The 21,749-nt window shown below is 37.3% G+C and overlaps 1 protein-coding gene across 1 annotated transcript in view; it reads right to left on the reverse strand.

The window, feature by feature from the left end:
• Positions 1-21,749, reverse strand: part of BOD1L1 (biorientation of chromosomes in cell division 1 like 1) — a 47,343-nt gene that overhangs the window by 13,415 nt on the left and 12,179 nt on the right. Inside the window, exons 5-16 of the mRNA XM_060777964.2 lie at positions 21,221-21,364; positions 19,586-19,755; positions 17,182-17,296; positions 16,925-17,069; positions 15,969-16,044; positions 8,045-14,009; positions 7,383-7,450; positions 5,325-5,388; positions 2,727-2,800; positions 2,227-2,305; positions 1,983-2,062; positions 1,333-1,417 (exon numbers count right to left, since the gene is read on the reverse strand). Of these exons, the coding sequence (XP_060633947.2) occupies positions 1,333-1,417; positions 1,983-2,062; positions 2,227-2,305; positions 2,727-2,800; positions 5,325-5,388; positions 7,383-7,450; positions 8,045-14,009; positions 15,969-16,044; positions 16,925-17,069; positions 17,182-17,296; positions 19,586-19,755; positions 21,221-21,364 (7,065 nt within the window). The remainder of the gene's footprint in view (positions 1-1,332; positions 1,418-1,982; positions 2,063-2,226; positions 2,306-2,726; positions 2,801-5,324; positions 5,389-7,382; positions 7,451-8,044; positions 14,010-15,968; positions 16,045-16,924; positions 17,070-17,181; positions 17,297-19,585; positions 19,756-21,220; positions 21,365-21,749) is intronic.

Consider the following 21,749-nt stretch of genomic DNA (forward strand, 5'->3'; position numbering starts at 1 on the left):
TGATGGACAAGAATGCATACTCTATTTTCTAGGATGCCTTCTATTAGTAGTAGCAACTATAAATTATTGCTATGCCCGCACTAACTGGCTAAAGAAGAGAGAAGGTGCATCTCATGACCTGCCAGAAGAGATTCCACAGCTAAACCAACTGTCAGAATTTAAGACACAACTAAAGAACTATCTTTTCCGGTAGGCCTATGCAGGCAATTTTATCTCGTGAATTTTAATTTGCATTTTTTGCTGTTTATATTTGTTATGTGTATTTGAATAGTGTTTTATTTTATCTTGCTGTTTTGACCATCTTGTACCCTGTCTCGAGCCACAAGGAGAGGCAGGTAATAAATACCACTACTAATAATATTTTTATTATGATTCAAACCGCCGAGCCAAGTTTTTCTTCTAAAGGATCTGATCCACTATGGACAGGGAAGATTACCTGGTGCCTGGTTCACTAGCCAAGGAAAGTAAGGTAAAACAGTATTTAAGGATGACCACAAGAGACTTGGGAAACATACAAAGAGATGAAGTCAAGGCTTCAGGTACCAATTTCAGTCTAACTGGAAGAACAGAAATAACATGCTGCTTCATTCAAGAAGCAGCCTTAACTGAAGTATAAACATTTACTGGAAGCTATTTAAGACACAGACTTGTAGGGGCAGAGTCCTGTTTTTATGGACTATTTCAACACAGGAATACCATCTATACTCAGCCCTTTCTTAGGATGAAAAAGCGCCCCTCAGCTTGTACTCGATTCAAAATTATTTATTTTACTGTTACTACTACTACTACTACTACTACTACTACTATTATTACATGTATTATTTTACTCTATTATTACTGTTACTATTACATTTCTATTATTTTTATTACATTTATTATTTTACTCTATTATTATTGGATACATAAGCACATTTACATTAAAGAAGGTCAGGATAATGATTTAATCAGAGTTGGACAGTTTTATCTTAAATTACAATTTTATGTAAATATTCAAAAACGTTTAACCTCAATTAATGTACTTTTATTGGTATCTATTTTATTTTAAAATTTACCAGTAGCTGCTGCATTTCCCACCCTTGGCTTATAATGGAGTCAATACGTTTTCCCATTTTTGTGGTAAAATTAATTGCCTCGGCTTATATTTGGGTTGGCTTATACTCGAGTATATAGTGTACTTTCATTTTCTCCTTGCTCAAAATTTTATTTTATTCTTCAGTTATTTAAAAATTAGAAGTATAAAGCCAACAAATGCTCATACTTATCAATGGGACATGTACAATAGAAAATGCTACATGTCTTTCTGGAGAATTCAGAACAGTGAACGGACATCACCTTTTTCATTTACACTTTCCAGTGAAGGCTCCCGAGAATCAGCATCAGCTTCAAGCTTTTCTTCTGAGTCTTTGGTGGTTGCTTCCTAGAAAAGTATTGAAACAATTTAAATATATAAAGCTGAAACACTCAGTGAGAGGAGGAAGTTGACAGCTACTTTTAATAAAATTGTCATCATAAGTATTTATAAAACAACAGTGTCCCACGACACCTTCAAGACTAACACATTTGTTATAGCATGAGCTTCTCGTGGAAGTGTTATCAAACATTTCAGTTATATACAGGGTACACACAGGAAGCAGACTTCAGACAGTGGGATCAGAATGCACGAAGTATTGACAGAAACAATTCCTTAACTTAATCCACATAGGACTATTTCATTGTTGTTGTTTTTCATTTTTGTATTTGCTTTGTCCTACACCAGAATGGTTTGAATCTATTTAATTGTCTTGTTTCAAGCATAGTTGCCTTTCTCATCAAAAGTGCTTATAGTGACACAGAAAGAACTACATCCCCAAATCACATTTTGTTAACAAACATGTAAACAAGAAAAACTGGAAAACAGAAAGCACCACATTTATCTCCTACACATCCCATCCATTAAAAACTATTTTAGTAAATCACATAGTTGAAAAAAGTTTAAGAAATACCGTATTAATTTTCGGTTTGGCCTCAACATTCTTTGTCTGTTCATTTTTTTCTTCCAGAGCTTGACACACCGAACTGTGATCTGCAAAATATTTTTAATGTTTTCCTGAAACATTTTTTCAGAAGGAACGAGGTGTGCTAAAATCACACACATAACTTCCCCTGAATCAGACTGGACTAAAATCCTAATCTATTGAAATTTTATCTACCAGATGAAATAAAATAAGGGCACTTCATGTCAATTACCTGATTCATTGTTTCCTGCAGCAGGACTTTTGGCTGTTTCTGGTGTAGAGGGTGCTTCCTTCTGATTAGATATTTCCACCTGTAGGAGGAGAGAAAAGCGAAGAATGTAGTAACAATGGCTTTCTGGATCAGATTAAAATCTAACAAAAAACAGCACTGTATTCTGAACAGCAACTAGCCACAGGTTTAAGGGACAATTTGAAACAAAAGCTTAACATTATCAACTTTCCACTGTTGTCTGCCCTTCATTTGATCTGCAGAATGATAATAATGCCTCTGAATTAGGAGACTTCATGTAGTATCAAGTCTCTGACAATCTTATATGAACATCTTTTTTAAAAAAAGCCTATCTGGCTACAATCTGTGGTGTAGCTACAAGTCTCTCATTTGCTTTTGATTTTTATCCACTGAGTTAAAAATCCAACCTCTATAGTAAGATAGGAATCTGTTTAAAAACTCATATGCTCTATCTGTAAAGAAGAAAGCAAAGAGATGCAAACCTGTAATGAGTTTTCTTTAGGACCTTTGTCTTCTACTGCTTCTGTTACAACCAAAATATCTGAACAGCCATGGCCTAATACACAAAAAGTGGAAAAACAAGGAAAAAAACCCCTATCAATTTCATGTTAAACATTCTTTACTTATTTTGTACAATGTTCCCGTAATTACAGCTGAATGACTTGCGTCAAATCTGATCCTCCCAGACTTCTACCATGGCCCTGCCCTCTTCCCTGTAAAAACATTTCCTTTTTGAAAAAAAAATCCCTCATTTTAAAAAGTTCTAATTTTTAACCCGCTCCCCAAATAACAATACTTATACATACATACATGTATTTGAACGATGATTACATAACTACATAGTTTTTAACCAATATACATCTTTACTCTAATAACATGGCACTCTAAAATACAAACACACATACATAAATTAGTTTTAAAAAAGGATTTTCTGCTTCTCTTTTGTCGGTTTCTCTATAGTTTAACATCTGTCTTCTTCCTTACATCCAGTAGATGATTTACATCTGCTTGCTTTTACATGAACAAATGAATATTGCAACACTTTGTATCTCCAAATTTGAACATAAAGTATTTTCTTTTTCCTTAGATATATATTGATAGAAAAACTTCCATTATTTTAAAAATGTGTTCAGTGATTTGCCCCGCAACAACATCACAAACCTGTCCATTTCTATTAGTTTCCACATCTTCACTGTCCAATCTTTTTTAGTTGTTATTTTTGTCTTTTTTCATTGCAGAGCATACAGGATTCTTGCTGCTATCAACATGTATTGCAGGATTCTTTCATGTTCCTTTTTTTATTTGATCATACAACGGTTCTGGTCAAATGAATTCTGATTTGAAATTGATTCTTATTTTCAGAATTTCTTGGATTATCCCATGAATTTGTCTCCCCCAAATTGGCCTTTTTACAGACCAATTACGTAAACATTGGGGGAAGTGGGCAACTTTGTCTCATTCCCTTCTGGATTTTGCATGAGTTTGCTAAATCTCCATTTACTAGGACTTTTGCATATTGCATGTTGTAAATTGATTTGATCAATGATATGGAATATAAAGAATATAAAGAATTCTTATTTCAGTTAATCCAAGGAATTTTCAGCATCCAGGAAGATTAATGCTGCTTGCTTTTCATTATGGAGCTCTAAATATTCTATGATGTCTGTGATTTCCCCCATGTCTTAATTACCTTTTTACTGTTCCTGTTATTTCAGGAGAAACTCCTGTGTTATAACATAGATGGCGGACATATGCCTTGTCTGCTTTCCCCTTTCCTTTTCATATACCTTGTGAGGGAAAGAATCTAATTGCTAAGGAAAAACTGAGGGTGGAAGTGTTTGTGGTCAAGTAAGATTTCCAGCTTACTTTCTCTTTTACAACAATTCTTCATGACATGGCTCCACTACCACTTGACAACACTCCTCCTCTCTAGGAGCAGAGAAATAGCAAAGGGCTGTTAACTCTCCTTCTGATCAGTATGCACAACTGCAAAGGATCTGCAAGGAACACTAGGTTGTTCACTCCCAGATACAGACAAGCAGAGAGGCCCTGGGGGTGGAAGGGTCATGCTTATAGCACCAGGCAGAAAGCCTGTGGCTCCCAACTGCTTATATCAACTTTACATGTTTAAAATTCCAGTTTACTGGAACTTCCTATTGTAAACTTGGAATGTAGATAGCTACTGGTATTATTCCAACTCCTCCTTGTGAAGAGAATGTTCATTAAAAACCATTTAAACTGCGCACATACTTTCTTTTATTGTGACTGCTTATGCATACAATAGAGAATTTTTCATTTTTTAAAAATACGCTGTCAAGCAGAGTTAGTCGCTCAAACAGCAAGAGGGTGTTTACATTCCTTGCAGTCTTAGATTATGAAACTCCCCATCTGCTGTGAACTCTCAGCTCTGACAGAAGACATGATTCTCTCTTCAACAACTTCCTTTACCTAGCCTGAATTATATCAAAAACCAGAGGGACTGATCTAAAACACATCTAATGGAAAAAGAATCACACACTGAACAAGTATCATACAGCAATCTAGTTTACATATTATAGCAGCAACATACCCTGGTAAATATGTGGCATTATAAAAATATTGCTTGGTTACATATACTCAGGTCAGAGTTTAGAAAAGTTTATTTCTTTTGGCTAAATTCTGCTGGGCAATTCTGGAAGCTGTAGTCCAAAACTTAACTTTTCCAAACTCTGATTCACCCACAATGAACTGATGGGCAGAGCAACAACTTACAACATCAACAAGACAGTTAGGTTTAAATCACCCTTGACTGCTGCTCATATCCACCTCTCCCCTTAGATCAGTAGAACAAGATATGCTTTCTAGTAGATCAACTTCAGTCCTAAACATCGGGTCTTAACTGAAATGAAAATTCAGATTTCATTCTGTACAGCAAAAATAGCTATTTTGTTCTTAGCTTTTCAGACTTATTTAACACACCAAATGCTACAGAGTAATGGACAATGCGGCTCATCTATTTTATATAGTTAGATGTAACCATTTAAACCTTTAATGATATTCAAGATGCTATTGAATTACAGCAATAAGAATTCTGAATTTACCTTTAAGAATATCTTCTGGTTGATCCTTGGTACAGAGATGTTCCTGTACAATATTTGTTATACCCTATGAAGTCAAGGAAAGAAAATAATTTCAGAATCAATATCAATATCTGTGGACAGCTAGCTTCTGACTAGAGTCAAAGAAATATACATTGGGTCCTTGGAATTTGCTAGGGCTTGAGATTCTAGCAGAAGACATCCTATGGCAAGACTCAGGAAAGTAAGTTGGAGTTGGACAAGAGCATTACCAGGCAGCTCTTGTTCACTGCATAATTTGTTTATTTGTCGTGTCAGGGTAACCAGTCAATTGTATTACAATTCTAACAGAACAAAACAAACAAACAGACAAAATTTGCAAGCTTGGTAGTTGATTAAATGTCCTTTGACCAGTAGCTGGCCACTTGGGAGTGCCTCTGGTGTTGCTGCAAGGAGGTACTCCATTGTGCATGTGACAGGGCTCAGGTTGCATTGCAGCAGGTGGTCTGTAGTTTGCTCTTCTCCACACTTGCATGATGTGGATTCCACTTTGTAGCCCCATTTCTGAAGGTTGGCTCTGCATCTCGTGGTGCCAGAGCGCAGTCTGTTCAGCGCCTTCCAAGTCGACCAGTCTTCTGTGTGCCCAGGGGGGAGTCTCTCATTTGGTATCAGCCATTGGTTGAGGTTCTGGGTTTGAGCCTGCCACTTTTGGACTCTCGCTTGCTGAGGTGTTCCAGCGAGTGTCTCTGTAGATCTTAGAAAACTACTTCTAGATTTAAGTTGTTGACGTGCTGGCTGATACCCAAACAGGGGATGAGCTGGAGTTGCCTCTGCCTTAGTCCTTTCACTATTGGCTGCTACTTCCCGCCGGATGTCAGGCGGTGCAATACCGGCTAAGCAGTGTAGTTTCTCCAGTGGTGTAGGGCGCAGACGCCCCGTGATAATACGGCATGTCTCATTAAGAGCCACATCTATTGTTTTAGTGTGGTGAGATGTGTTCCACACTGGGCATGCGTACTCAGCAGCAGAGTAGTATAGTGCAAGGGCAGATGTCTTCACTGTGTCTGGTTGTGATCCCCAGGTTGTGCCAGTCAGCTTTCATATGATATTGTTTCTAGCACCCACTTTTTGCTTGATGTTCAGGCAGTCCTTCTTGTAGATAAGAGCATGGTCCAGAGTGACTCCCAGGTATTTGGGTGTACTGCAATGCTCCAGTGGGATTTCTTCCCAGGTAATCCTCAGAGCTCGGAATGCTTGTCTGTTCTTAAGGTGCAAGGAACATGTCTGTGTTTTAGGTGGATTAGGGATCAGCTGGTTTTCCCTGTAATAGGCAGTAAGATCACCTAGAGCTTCGGAGAGCTTCTGTTCTACCATCTCAAAGCTCCCTGCTTACCATCTCAAAGCTCCCTGTGAGCAGTAATGGCACGGTCATCAGCATGGATGAAACTCTCTGTCGCTTCTGGCAGTGGCTGGTCATTTGTGTAGATGTTGAACATGGATGGAGCAAGCACGCTCCCCTGAGGCAGGCCGTTCTTCTGTTTCCGCCATCTGCTTCTCTGGCCCTGGAACTCAACAAAAAAGCTCCTGTTTTGTAGCAGGTTTCCTATGAGGCGGGTGAGGTGGTAGTCCTTTGTGATATTATACATTTTTCCAGGAGGAGGCGGTGGTTTACAGTATCATAAGCTGCTGACAAGTCTATGAAGACAGCTCCTGTGATCTGCTGCCTTTCAAAACCATCTGAGTCAGGTTCAACACTTCAATAGGTTCATTGCACAATGAGACCTTGATAGGAGAATTTTCAAAGAGAGTATATCAATGCTTTTCACTAAAATTGCATCTAAATGGCTAGCTACACCAAGGGATGTGGCTTTGGTGATATTGCACAAATACACCAAGTTACTTTGAGGCATGAAAGGTACATTTTAAAACTACGCTTTCATGACCTCAGTGTTAAATTTCTCAATCAACTTGTTCTAAAAATATTTATAGAATGTTATTTTTCTATTGAATAAATCCCATTATCTACATCTCAACATATTTCAAAATTATGAGGAATAAAAACATTTCAGGACATCACAATACCTCATCAGCATGCAGCTTTGTGTTTTCTTCCAGCTCTTCTGTTGCAACAGCAAGCATCTCTTTATTGTCTAACAAAAGTAATGTAAACGTTTATAGCACGTTAGATGTTGCAATCCTACAGTACTGTGTGCATTAGATTTTATTATTATTAATTTGAATTCTCTGAATTCTTGGTCGGTACGCAAGACTGTCTTTCCACTAGTGCAAATTATCTAGACTTCATGAACATCTAGTTCTCCATTATGCAACTGATGTTTACAGTTATTAATTGTAGCAATTCACACAACACATTTAATATCCAGACCAATATCCACACTTGGTCACTTAAGCTTACTTTAAGTTTACTTTAAAACTAAGAGCAAATGTAATTTTTTAACGTTTTTGGCAGCAACTGTAAAAGAATAAACAAAAACAAAACTGTTTAAAACAAGGATTTTCCGATCGGTTTTTCCCAATTGCCACCAGAACTTAGTGGTGCAGTTCACAGGGGTCCAGCCCATGGCAGGATGTGTGAAAGAATGCTCCCTATATCTAGCAAAATTGTCCAACTTGATATAGCTGATGGACTACAAGGTAAATTAACATATTAGCTGCCTGAAAAGTCTAAATGTCAAAAATTGTGATATGTCAACAACCAATTGAGAAAGCTGAAAGAACCATACCATTATTGTCCACTTTACTCCCATGAGAAAATGCTTCCGGATTATGATGTTCTTCCACTGTAACATTTTTGCTGACCAAGCTATACTGACTGCATAAATCTGTTTTGCTATCAAGCACTTTACTGTCTTCAGAATTTTGTAGTAATGGCATTGAAGATTTCTCGTTGGGAGAGTCCTTTGCTTCAGGAAGGCCAGTTTTCAATTCTGTCTTCAGATTAACATCATCTGTTCCTACATTCTCAATACCTTTCTCTTTTTCCTGTGGCTTACCAGATGGACTTGATGGACCTTCAATGTGTTGTCTACTGTCTTGGGTTCCATTTTCCTGTATGCTGGCTTCCATGGAGGATCTATCACTATCTAAGGAACTCAAATAAAGATCTGTCCTACCAATAACAGAGTTCACTGTATTTGTAGGAATTTCTATGCTTTCTTTATTACTGCTCTTAGATGGAGCTGATTCTTCCAAAGCACCATCAGTCTCCTCTTTATGTATTTTTTGGCCATCTCCGTGAATCATAGCTGAAGAGATCTCATTGTTTTCTGGGGCTCGCAACATGTTGCAGTCAGATTCACTGGCAACCACTACAAATTTCCTTTCATCCTCTACTTCTATGCTTGCAGAAGGACGTGGAGCTTTTTCTGAGGCAACAGATACAGATTCTTCTGAGGCACTAATGGTTGAGACACTGTCACATTCTGCCATTGTTCTGACAGAGACCTTTGTACTGTTTCCTGGATTCTCTATACTCAAGGTAGCCAAGTGCTGATCAGGGTTAGTGTTACCAATAATGAGCTGATGGGCTTCATGGTTTGTTCTCTCTTGAGCCAAATCTGTATCATTTTGGTTAGTTTTCTCTGTGCTTTGAACAAGTAACTCAGATTTTTGGCTCCCTTGGACAGCCTTGCATTCTTCCGCTTCTTCCATAGTATCCCCATTTCTCTCTTTAGCTTCAATTGGCACTAAATTATCCCTGGTGGCTTGGTGGCAACCTTCTGTTGTAGTGATAGTGAAAGTCTCAAGCTTTCTGTCTGTACTAGGCACCTGATTCACTGCATCAGTTTCTGTAGCATATACACAAGTCTCAAAATTTTCTGTTGAACTTGTTGAGATCGCAGCTGTATCAGTAGATTGTTCTAATCTTAAGGCAAAACATTGAGCATCACTTTCAGTGTCTTCTTGGGAAATGGGCATCTCGGTTTCTTCATTAATGCTTGTGGAAATTACAGAGCACTCATCTCTTTCTTCTTTGCCTCCAACAACATAACTTTCACTAGATCTCCCAGCAGACACAATGGGCTTGGAAACAGTATTAACCTCCAAGCTGGTAGTCATTTCTGATGTAACAGCAGCAAACAGACTCTTGTCATCTTCCACTGTTAAACTTGGCATAGGAGCTTCAAAGTCTTCCAAAATATTAGTAGGACCTTTACTTGATTTAACTGCAGGTCCAGGTCTCATACATTCAACAGATGTGCTAGGCATGGGAACGTTGAAATCTTCTGCATCTATTAGACATGTGGTTTTCTCTCTGTTTGCAACTTCATGTGCTGATTTTTGCTCACTGCGCTCTTCAGTGGAACAGTGTATGGGGTTTGGGCATACTTTGACCACACTTGTTGAGATTCTTTCACCTTCATCTTTATCATCTTGATTAGCAGATGCTGGAAGAATAGTTACTTTTTGAAAAAAGTTTTCACATTCCCCACCATCTGAATAAGACGTGGCACTCTCACTTTTCCCTTCTCCAGCTGACAGTTCACCTACACTTTGGGTATTTGAGGTTGGGCTGATCACATCACATTTAAATTTCTCAGTAAGTAGAGATCCTTCTTTTCTTACTGTGACAGCAGACATAATATTTTGATTGCCTGGATCAGCACTGGTAGTACTACTCTCAACTTCACCCTTTGTGCTGTTGCTGATGTCACCAGTTGTCATTTCTTTCTCTAAGTCCATCATGCTGCCAACAGCATCTTTATCTGTGTTTGAAGTAAGTTCATCTAACTTTTCTCCAGCCTGGTCTACAGCTTGAGAGACAGAGGCTGTAGCTTCAACACAAACTAGAACCCTTGCATTTTCATCTGTTCCTGTACATGCCAGAGTATTTTCTGTTTCCTCATTGTCTCTTCCTGTACTAGTAACAAAATTTTCTCCTTCTTCATCTTCTTCTTTTGCACCTGTGCTGCTCACACAACGTTCATCATCGTAAGAGCTTCGAGTAAACTCCAAGACATTTTCTTCAGCTCTATCTTCTGTGCTGAATGTGGCATGTTTATATTTTTCTTCTGTATCTGAAGCTGCTGCAAAACCTTCATTGCTGTCTTCCAGGCCAGCACAAGTAGGTGCAGCTTCTGGGTCATCTTCTGTTGTTATGCCTGTACTGGTGACAGCACTCTCACCATTAATGACATCTTCACTTTTGTCAGCATGTGGTCCAGATGCCACATGGTTGTCACTTTCAGCAAATACTCCAGTTACAACACCCTCTTCCTGTGAATCCGTGCCAGTCACTGAACAGATAGCTGAGCAAACACTTGCTCCTGCTGTACCTGTGCATGTCACAGCACCCTCTGCTCCTTTAACTTGCTCAGTACCTGTTGCATTATTTTGGCATTCATCTTGATTTCCAGTTATCATAGATTCATTTTGAGTTTCAGTGCCTGCACTGGTTACAGCACCATCACTTTCTTGTTCACCAATGCAGATAACCGCACTGCCAAAGGTACTTGTTCCACCAGAAACAGAAGCCACACACCTTTCTTCAGAGCCTGCGCTGGTCACTGCATCATCTTTCTCTTCTATTGTAAAACTATTCATACTCTGATCACGTTCAATTCCACTTTCATTGAAAAATTGTTTAGTACCTTCTTCTGCATAATTCACAATGCATTCAGCACTCTCTCCCTCTTTTGTACTTGTTGAGGAACTTTCACATACTGGAAGACCTGAAGAAACGCTGCCACTTTCTTCAGCTGCTGTAACGGTACAGTTTTCTCTTTCAAAATGGGCACCTTCCTTATTTTTGGTCCAAGTGCCCACAATGAAACCTTCATCTGCTTCTATACTTGTACAACTCAGAGTAGTCTTACTCTTCTCTTCTGAACAAGTAATGGTGGCATCACCTTCTCTTTGCAAATTTGAAACACCTTCTATTCCTAGTCCTCCTTCGGTACTACTGGCTGTTACAGCACTTCCAACAGTCCTCTCTGTGCTTGTTCCTATAACAAGTGCATCACTCTCCATGCCACTGCAGGTACTAACACAATTGCTACCTCCTACACTGCTGCCTACCACATTGCTTTCACTTTGCGATCTTGCCTCCCCACAGTTTCCTTCTGCTTCATTCACCATTGCAGAAACTTTATTTATATCTTCTGGAACATTTTCCGGTATTGACCTTGAAGATAATTCTATTATATTATAAGTATTATTACTTCCCTTTGTTTCAACTTTTCCTTCTATAGCATCTTCATTGTTTCTTGCAGAAGGGCCTTCACCTGAACTGTCCTTTCCTTCCTCCAATCTGGTTATGGCAAAGTTGTCTGCACTTATATGCGTGACTTGTATAGCTGAGCCACAAAAACTCTCATTCTGCATAATATCAGCCAATGAGCTTTTAGTTTTTTCTTGCACAACAGCTTCTTGAATGCTTCTTAGAGAACTCACATTTTCTTCAGGTGCTTCCGGGCAACTTGGGTGGCTCTTGCCATCTGTGCTTACTATCTCCATGTTGGTGTTATCACCATCTTTTATGTTAGTACTGGGTAGAATGATGTTCTTTTGTTCCATTTTAACAGTAGGTATTTGATGACCAGAACTAGTATTTTTCATACAGGGGCTATCTAAATTAAAAGATTTCTCTTTAGATGTACAACTCAAAGGCACCATGACTTCTCCCAGATCTTTATCCACAGATTCCTGATGGATAACATCTTCTCTAGAGGAGATGTTTGTTGGAGGACTGCTCTCTTCTTTCAGTGTAATGGTATTTTTAACACTTTTTGAAGCGTGAACATCATCAGTTATAGTTTGAAATTGTAGCTTGGCATTCTCCTTTGAAGGTGCACAAAGTAAAATTTTATCACTTGTTTCATTCTCAACAATTGCATGGCATTGCTTCTGTTTGCTGGATTCTACACTCTTTGAAGATTGTTTAAAGGTGTCATTTTGTGTACTAATTTCTTTTGTAGAAAAAAGTTCTTTTTGTTTGGGATTAACAACACCTGAAAGAGAAGACTTTGATAATTCTTCAGTATGTAAAGTTTCAGTCAATTCATTTGTTGAATGATTGTGCACCTGATCTTTGGCAGAACTTTTACTTTTGGTTTCTTGTTGAGAGTTATGACTTCTTTCTCCTTCAATGTGATGATGTGCATCACCATGTCTTAGTTCTGACTTAACTTCCACTGGGTCTTGGCTTTGTTCTGAATGTAATGAGTGTCCACTAGTACACCCAGTCTTTTGAAGGGCTGGGATAGGGACAGTTAGAGAAGTGACCAGTTTTTCCGCTCGCACATCTATTTCTTGGGATGACACACTTCCTTTTCTGTTTTCACTAGATATTCTTTTAGTAAGTCTTTTATCAGTGTGGGGACTGTTTTCTTGCACCTTTGTATAACTCTCTGTTTGCTTAACACTTTTGTCCATTGGTTTGTTGTCATCTTCTCTCTTCTTTGTTTCTTTACTGTGCCTCAGGCTTCTACTTTTGTGACCTTCTGATGATAATTTCTTTTCCAGTTTGGCACTGCCCAGATCTTTATCACTCTTCGTTTTCTCTTTTACAGATGATTTCTCTGCTGACTGCAACTTAAACCTATGACTAGAATCTTTTTGGGAACTACTAACAGAATGTGCTTCACTTTCAAGTTCCATTTCTACAGAATTTTCTTCAAATACTTTAATTTCAGTTCTAGATTTCCCTTGCTTATCTATATCACTCTCTTCTGTATTTTTATCTTTGTCCAATTTTTGCACAGATTCCTGCTTAGAGGAACTGTTTTGTGATTCGCTTTCGGGTACTTTGATTACTTTGCTATGACTTTTGGACTTGGATTTTAATGATAACCTTTCTTCCAATGCACTCTTTGATTTTCGTCTGTCTTTTTGCATACTGTCACTTTGCTTTAAAGTGTTATCTAAATTACTTGATTCTGCATCATGCTTATCCTCAGAATAACTTTCACTCTTCCTTGATGTTGCAGAACTATGTTGCTTTGATATACTCTGAGATTCTTTCTGTGGCCTAGAATCACTTGACAATCTTTTGGATTTGTGTTCTGCTCTCAATTTATCTGTGGATGATGGTCTGTCTTTTCTGCTGCTCTCTTTGCGTGTATTCTCTTCATTTTTTGAACTATGATCAGAAGTAGTTTTCACATCTTTGCTGGTTACTGATGTTTTCCTTTCACTTCTGTGCTTGTTCTTCCTTTCAGCTTTATCATCTGACAAAGTTCTCAACAGTTGACTATGCTTCTGGGAATTCTCTTCACTCTTTAAACTTTTCTGAGATGGCAAACACTCTACCTCTTCAACTGTTTTATGAACACCATCTCCTTTATATTTATGTTTTATTAATGATTTATCTTCAGAAATACTTTTCTCTTTTTCATTTTTATCTTTTGATGATCTAGCCTCTTTCTTGGGTATGCTTTTAACATTTTGAGTTTCTGAATCATCCTTTTTTATATGTTTTTCAGTTTTAAGTATTGTTCTCTGCTTCTGAGATTCTTCTGGGTTATTCTCTGCTTTGTCAGACTGAGACTTGGTGTCACATAGTTCACCATCTTGTTGCACTCCTTCCATTTGGAGAGAGCTAGATGTTTTTCTTTTGTGTTCTTTTTCTGTTTTGGAATCACTTCTATTTTCATCAGTTATATGCACTGACTCTGGAAGTTTTTTAACAAGTTTATTCCCTTCAGTTTTCCCTTGGCTGGCCTTCACTTCTTTTGCCTTTTCACCACTCTGCAAGAAAAAATGCAACTGACTGTTAGGTGATTTCTTTTTGCAAATGGTGCATATTTTATTTACATCCTGGAATGGATTCAGACTTCAGTTATGCCACTGATATTGAAAGGGAGTGATTTCCTCTGATTGCTACAACAACACCACTTCTACCCCCAACAATGTTCCAAATGGCTAGATGACTTACTGACAAAGAAAAAGAGAAGGCAACAAATGAGAAAACTGAATGAGAGGAAACAATTGCTTCACCAATCTCCAGCATGGCTACATAGGCCTGCCTTATTTCATCCACCATGTGGATGCTTGTGGATTGCATTTTTGCTTTTGTGGAAAGGGAGCTACAGGGAAAACAAGACTCTGTTCCTTGTATCATCCATTAATTTTATCCCCAATGCTTCCCAGAACTGCAATTCTCTGTTTTGTTAATGAAATCAACAACAACCAATTTTGCAGTGGAGGTCACCCATAGCTCCAGGAACTCAACAAAAGAACCTTGTTGGCCATAGAATTCTTACTCCTGCCACAGGAGAGAGTCTCTTCTGAATCCCTGTTCCTTCTCTGAAGAGAAGAAAACTTTCGAGTCATAGTGGGGCTTTTCTTAGTCAAACTCATTATCGAAGCAATTGTACCATTTTAATTACAGTTTTTGAACATAACTGGGAAATCAATGCAAAGCTATTTATCTGGGTAACTGATAGTAGATTTTTCACGTTTATTTGTGTGAAAGACAAAAAAACAAAAGCATCTGATCCAGTGTCAGATGAATCATATTGACAAGAAAATATGGGCAAGATGTGAATGGCAAATATATTCACTATTGAATGACAAGGTCCCTTAAAATTGTCTGTCCTGTTCCCTGATTCGGAAGTCTACCATGTCTCTAAGGATGTCAGATTTAAGATAGTTTGCATTACAACTCTGTAAGAAGGAAGATCTTGACACTCTATTCTATATTCTTCTAGCTTAAGGACATAGCTTTCACATCATTATCCAACTCTGAAATGACTCTCTTGCAGACTCTTTTTTTCTCAGCATACAAGAACATGTGACCAAAGATCAGCACAATTAGAAAAGCACTAAGTATCAAATTTTGGCAGCCTTTTAAAGTCTAGAAAAAATAATCTGGACTGAATCTGCCAGGACTAAATTAGTACCTAACTGGCTTGCCTTCACCAGATTGTAACCTGACTGTCATCTAGATTAGTTATGGAACCAAGTGACCGAATCTGATCTACTGTCCCTCAACTGATTTACTTCACCCAAATCAGTTGGACTTAAACTGCCTCTTTCCTCACAGATTCTAAATACCAGTAATCAGAATGAATTTCTGCTTTAACATGAACATTTCATAACTGTTCCAGTCAGCTGTTAGTATTTTTATTCTTCGGACAATAGCATTATTAAAAACCTATTACACAGTACAGTTTGAGCATTCTTTATTTGGAAATCCAAAATACTTCAAAATTCATAATAGTCCACCTAAGAAGCTGAGATAGTGACACTTTGTTTTCTGATAGTTCAATGTACAAAATATTTTATGAACAACATTAAAATATTCTGCATGACGCTACTTTCAGGCTATGTATATAAGGTGTATATGAAATATAAAATGTATATATGAAATATAAATGAATTTTGTGTTTAAACTTGGGTCACATCTCCAAGGCATTTCATTTTATACGTAGATGAAAATATAGATATTCCAAAAATCCAAAATACTTCTGGTCCCAAGCACTTTTGATGGGTAATTCCTCAACCTGTACTGCTAAATATAATAAATGTACGAAATAACAAATTAAATGACATAATAAACTAGAAAACTGATGATAACGTACGGAATGCCATGTGTAATCACTATTGGTCAAAGTTCTTATATTTGTAACTTACACAATTTGCACAACTCAATCTAACAGCACTACAGCTCTGAGAGTTATTAACGTTTTTCAAAATAGGACTTACTTCGTTTATTTTCAGAGGCTCTCCAAGGTCTTCCTCAGGTTGTTCATGTTTTTTCTTTCTGCCTTCTTCATCATGTCTGAAACATTTTAATGATATAGCAATTGAGGCTAATATTTTAAAATAGTCTACTACTATTAAATAAATCTGAATTTGAAGTAAGTATGATGCTCTCCCCATTATCTTTACAAAGAATATTGAAGAGTTTGCCTTTTATGGCCCTCCATTAAGTTTACCTGACTTTCTGAGACTGTGGGTCATGATATAGTCTGGTAGGCAAGGCAATAACATATTCTGCAACTTGAGTACTGAGATTTTAAGAATATGCATTTATATTTTGGACAGCTTCTAAGTACCTTTATTTTTAATATATTATATTCCATAGAAAAATTAATTGGTCCTCTGAAGGTACATCCCCTCTAGTACTTCTAACACTTTAATAAGGTAAGGCCATTTGCCTCCTAGCCCAGCCCTCTGTTTGCCGCACTGGCCCTTGGCGCTCCATAGGAAAAATTGCTTCTAGGAAATCTGAGCCCGAACCCACTTTTGTTGTCAGCCATGATACTGGTTTGATCATAATGTTTTATTATTTTTAAATGTTGACTGTATTTTTGTGCTTGTTTTTAATCTGTAATTGCTGAGCATGTCCCTTGTAAGCCGCCCCGAATCCCTTCGGGGAGATGGAGGTAGGATATAAAAATAAAGTTATTATTATCATCATTGCAAACTGCATTGACAAGTCATAGCATAAGGTAACCTTATGATAAGATATGTTTGAATACCTTTCTCAACATATTAAACTACTTCAGCTTTAGCAAATTATGCAGTACAGTAAAAGAGACACTATTGTTTATCTGTCCTAGCTCCTAATTGGAATTTAGCTAAAATGTAAGACATTTCAGAGTATTCTTGGACCATTCTATATGGATGAACCATTCCTGTATTAAAAAATGAAATACCTTGACTCTCTTTTTCTTTTCCTGCTTAAGGCTGCTTTCTTTTCCAAAAAGTGTTGTTCCTTAAGTGCATCCTTAATACTGGCTCCACTGGCTTTTTGTTCAAGGCCTTTGCTTGAAGACTCTTCTAAGTTCTGAATGCTTTTACCTAAAATGACACAGTGAAACTTTAAGGCACATTTTTATTTTATTTATTTTGCAAAAAATGGAAAATTAAATCGGAAAACAGCAAAAAAAGTGTTAATAGAACTTATCAGTACCTTGATTTCCGCTTTTCGATACTTTTGTCTTTTCTGCAGCTCTCTGTTTCCGCTTTTCTTCAAGTTTTTCTCTGTTGAGATGTCTTCTTAGGAGTCGTTCTTCTTTTTCTTTAGCCTAAAGTTAAAAAGTAGAAAAGGGCTTAACTGATGGGATTCAAAGTAATGTGCATACATGTTTTTAGCTCCTGCTTCAAGCAGTGATCCCTTGTATTTCTCTTTCTCATACTCACTGAAATTACCCTGAAATACAGGGGATCACCTGGAAACACCAGACAACTAGACATCAGGGAATACCACCAGAAAGAACACAACAATCCCTTCAAGCACTTGCTTTTTTCACAGTAGTCTTTTATATCTATCTATCGATATAAATATGGTGGCTATATATTGGTTCAAACCTTTAAAACAACAATAGTTAAATAGGCTGGCTGACCTAAAACACTACCTGATCAGAGAAGCCTCACAAGTATCTACACAGTATTTTTATGTGTGAGGGGATCAGACCAAGACATTTATTTATTAAGCTTACATTCTACCTTTTTACTGCAAATAACACTCAAGGCAACAAACATAGAATATACAAAATAATAAAATCCTAATTGTTAAAATGCTAAAATTCTTAAAAGTTACTGTTAATTCACCTTGGATGTAGTTTTACGGGATTATGGAGCAACAATAGATGAACATACTTCTATAAGCCAATGTAATTTACAGGAAATATGCCATCCTAAAGTATGAGAGGGCCGTGCTGGTGCAGCAGGTGAAACTATTGAGCTGCGTAACCTGCTGAGCAAAAGGTCAGTAGTTTAAATCCTTGGAGTGGGTTGAGCTCCCGTTGTTAGTCTCAGCTTCTGCCAACCTAGCAGTTCGAAAACATGCACATGTGAGTTGATCATCAGGTACTGCTTCGGCAGGAAGGTAATGAAGCTCCATGCATTCATGCTGGCCACATGGCCAAGGAGGCGTTTACGGACGTCGGTTCTTCAGCTTAGAAATGGAGATGAGTGCCACCCCCTAGAGTTGGACTCGACCAGACTTAATGTCAAAGGGAAACCTTTACTTTTAAGAATGAGATGTATGGAGAGTAATGTAATTCTATTGAAGTAAATAATATTGGCATCATTCACCTCCAGGGATGGCTTCAAATCCCACAAGGATAACATCATCTTCAAGAACCAGAGATCACAGTGTATAAAAACTGACATTTTTCATTTAAATGTATGTGTACATAATGGCAATTGAAGATGGTTTGTACAATTTTCATTCCCCCTTTCCACACTAGAGCTGCATTTTCTATAACAATTCTATCACTGCAAAGTAAAAGCAAGGAATGTGAACTGATGTCAAAATTCAGCTTTAACTTAAAACAGGATGGATTAATTCTCCTAATAAACAATTCATGTTTTTAAAGTTTCCCAATATATAATTCATGCCTCTTGAACAAAACACATTCGCCATCATACATCAAACATGTTTCCTACTAAACAATCCCTTCTCTTCCTGTAACTATTACAAGCAGATTTCTAAAGTAAAATTTGAAGAAAATTGCAAGAGAATCACTGTATTTCTTCAAATCTAAGATGTACTTTTTTCATATATAAACTTCCCTAAAATGGGGTGTGTCTTAAAAGTGTAGGCATATCTTGTGTATTTTAATTGGTGGTGGTGGTACTGAAATCAGGGTGCATCTTACAATCGATAGCATCTTAAAATTGAAGAAATACATATGAATTAGTCAGTTTGCATATTGTGTAATCATCTTAGAATTGTTCCTTTAGCAACACAAAACAAATGATCCTAGGTGAATAATTTTTTAGTGCACGCAGCCTTAAATTTACTTACTGTTTACAAAACACTAAAGTATGGAAACAAGTTCAAGGATTTCTGTTCTGGGGGGGGGGGGGGGATAAGATATGAAAATAAATAGTTGTACATGTAGGGGCTTGCATGATGATGCAACAGAACCAATCATCTTATTAGTTGAAAGAGTAGAAGAGGTAACGAATCCCTGATTCTTCCCCTCATCTTAAGAGGTAAAGATCATGATGGATTGGTGCTTTGTGAACATTTCATTCTCCAAATGTTTTGGACCTCAATTCCTATAAAGCTATAGTAAAGGTAGCTGGTACCCAAAATATATAGAAGAAGACTCCCCATTGCGTACATACAATTATTCACCTGTAATCATCCCTAGAAAAGGATGATGTATCTAAGGATAATAGGCATGTAGTTCTGTGTTCTGGGAGTCCACAAATATCAACACTGGATAACTTCAAACTATCTAATGTCAGGGGAAAAACACATTTATTCAAAAAGTGTTGATTCTGGGGAAATAAATATCTGCCACAACATTTCTTGGTTATGAAAGCAGAGTAAACAGCAATCTGATTCCAATTCAACTTACTACTGACTGGCGACGCTGTTCCACAGTCCGTTCATCATCAGAATCACTATAATACTTGGAGTAAAGGTAAGGCTTGTGTACATATGCATGGCGTCCAGACTTTTGTTTTTTATCATCAGCCACACTAGCCTCCTGTTGTGTTTTAACCTGATTCTGTTCCTTTTCTTCATCTAGAGAAGTGTAAAAGCAAGAAAGCAACTTAGAGGAAAGATAACTGCTTATTTTAGCCTATGATCCATAGGTCTGGCAGTATCCCATGCAAGCAACAAAGCCACTTGTATACCCTGTCTAAAAGCTGTTGCTGCTGCTAGTCAGAAGGTCTGCAGACTGATGTGAAACCAGTTATCTATATCCATCTTACTACATATCTATCTAAAGCCCCTCTGGCTTCCAACTTTATTCTCCCATCTATATCCCCAGGTATACATTAACTCTATTTTTTTTAAATACATTACAAAGGAGTCTGAAAATTGTAATATCACAAGGTGGGTTTTAAGAAAACAACCTCCTACATTCTCAACAACAATTGCTTGATGAAAACTGTAATTGATTTATTTGTGATGATCTATAGCAGGGGTCCTAAAACTTTTTAAACAGAGGGCCAGGTCACAGTCTCTCAAACTGTTGGAGGGCTGGATTATAGTTTGAAAAAAAATTATGAATGAATATGAATGCACACTGCATATATCTTATTTGTAGTGCAAAAAAACACTTAAAACAATACAATAATTAAAATGAAGAACAATTTTAACAGATATAAACTTATTGGTATTTCAATGGGAAGTCTGGGCCTGGTTTTGGCTGATGAGATAGGATTGTTGTTGTTGTTGTGTGCTTTCAAGTCATTTCAGACTTGGGCTGACCCTGAGCAAGGGCCAGGTAAATAACCTTGGAGGGCCGTATCTGGCCCCCAGGCCTTAGTTTGAAAACCCCTGATCTATAGGAACAGCCAGAAATAAAAGAACAATACTTTAGTATTTAATATATGGTTTGATAAGCATCCCACTAGAATTATACACAAATGAAAAAGGATGAATGCAATGAAACTTTAATTCTGAACACACTTTTTTGATATTTAAACTAAAACATTTAATGAACACACCTTTTATATCTGAACTAAAACATTTGATATAAGACTCAATAATGAAGTTAGTAAAGAATATAGCACCCAACTAATTTCTGTGTTCCTACTGCCATTAAAGCAAAAAGAAAATTTTAAAATGGCAACAAGATCTGGCAGAGATATACAATGTCAAAAGATCACAATAATTTGTGCCTTCTCTTTTCACATGCATGTTTGGTCCACTAATTTTTGCTTTGACACTATGTCCAAAAAGCAGCTGATCAGATCAATTAACTCTTAAATTCACTGAAAACCTGTTTATTAGTTTCCTACACTATCTTAGCAATACATTTGGTTCTTTTAAATCCACATTGTTGACAGGATTCCACATTGTTAATGGAATATTAAAGGGAGCTGCAGATAATTTATGCATTTGACTCTATCCTAGTTAAGCCGTACATTTGTACTCCACCTATATAAACCATTACTCATTTAAATGTCAGAAATTTGCTGTATTAAAGGAAAATGTATCTTGCTTTCTTCCCAGTACAGGTTTTGGAATGTTACCTTACCGTCGGAAACAATCTCTCCTTCTTCTGTGCTGTCGGAAAGTACAACCTCATCTTCACTCTCTTCTTCAAAGGAAGAAAGGTCACTGGTGTGCACAGAGCTAACAGTAATATCACTGAGTTCATCTATGTCAGAATCTTCCAAAGCTAGTTCAAAAAGACAGACAGAGATTTCTTAAAACAAAGACTAAGAAACTAAAAGCCTTACAGGTGAGTGAAGAAGAAAATTTCCATGTCTGTGTGAGAGCAGTCTGCATGCCACAGATCACATGGAATGCTTTGCCAAAGCCCGATCTTCAAACACCTCTATCTACAGGGGATCTAAAGATGTGTCCACATGCGTGAAAAAGCTGCAGTTCAATGAATACTCTGGGTAGCCTTTTTAATCCCAACTATGGAATTTTAAGGAGCAGAATCAAGTAGAAAACTTGTTTGCAGGCTACACTGTAAACCCAAATATATAACGGAAAGAGAGGTACAGAAGGCTGTAAACACACATTGTTCTTTATAAATTTGAGTAAAAGGCAAAGTG

The sequence above is a fragment of the Anolis sagrei genome, chromosome 5 (genome assembly GCF_037176765.1).
Source record: "Anolis sagrei isolate rAnoSag1 chromosome 5, rAnoSag1.mat, whole genome shotgun sequence".
Taxonomy (NCBI): Eukaryota; Metazoa; Chordata; class Lepidosauria; order Squamata; family Dactyloidae; genus Anolis; species Anolis sagrei.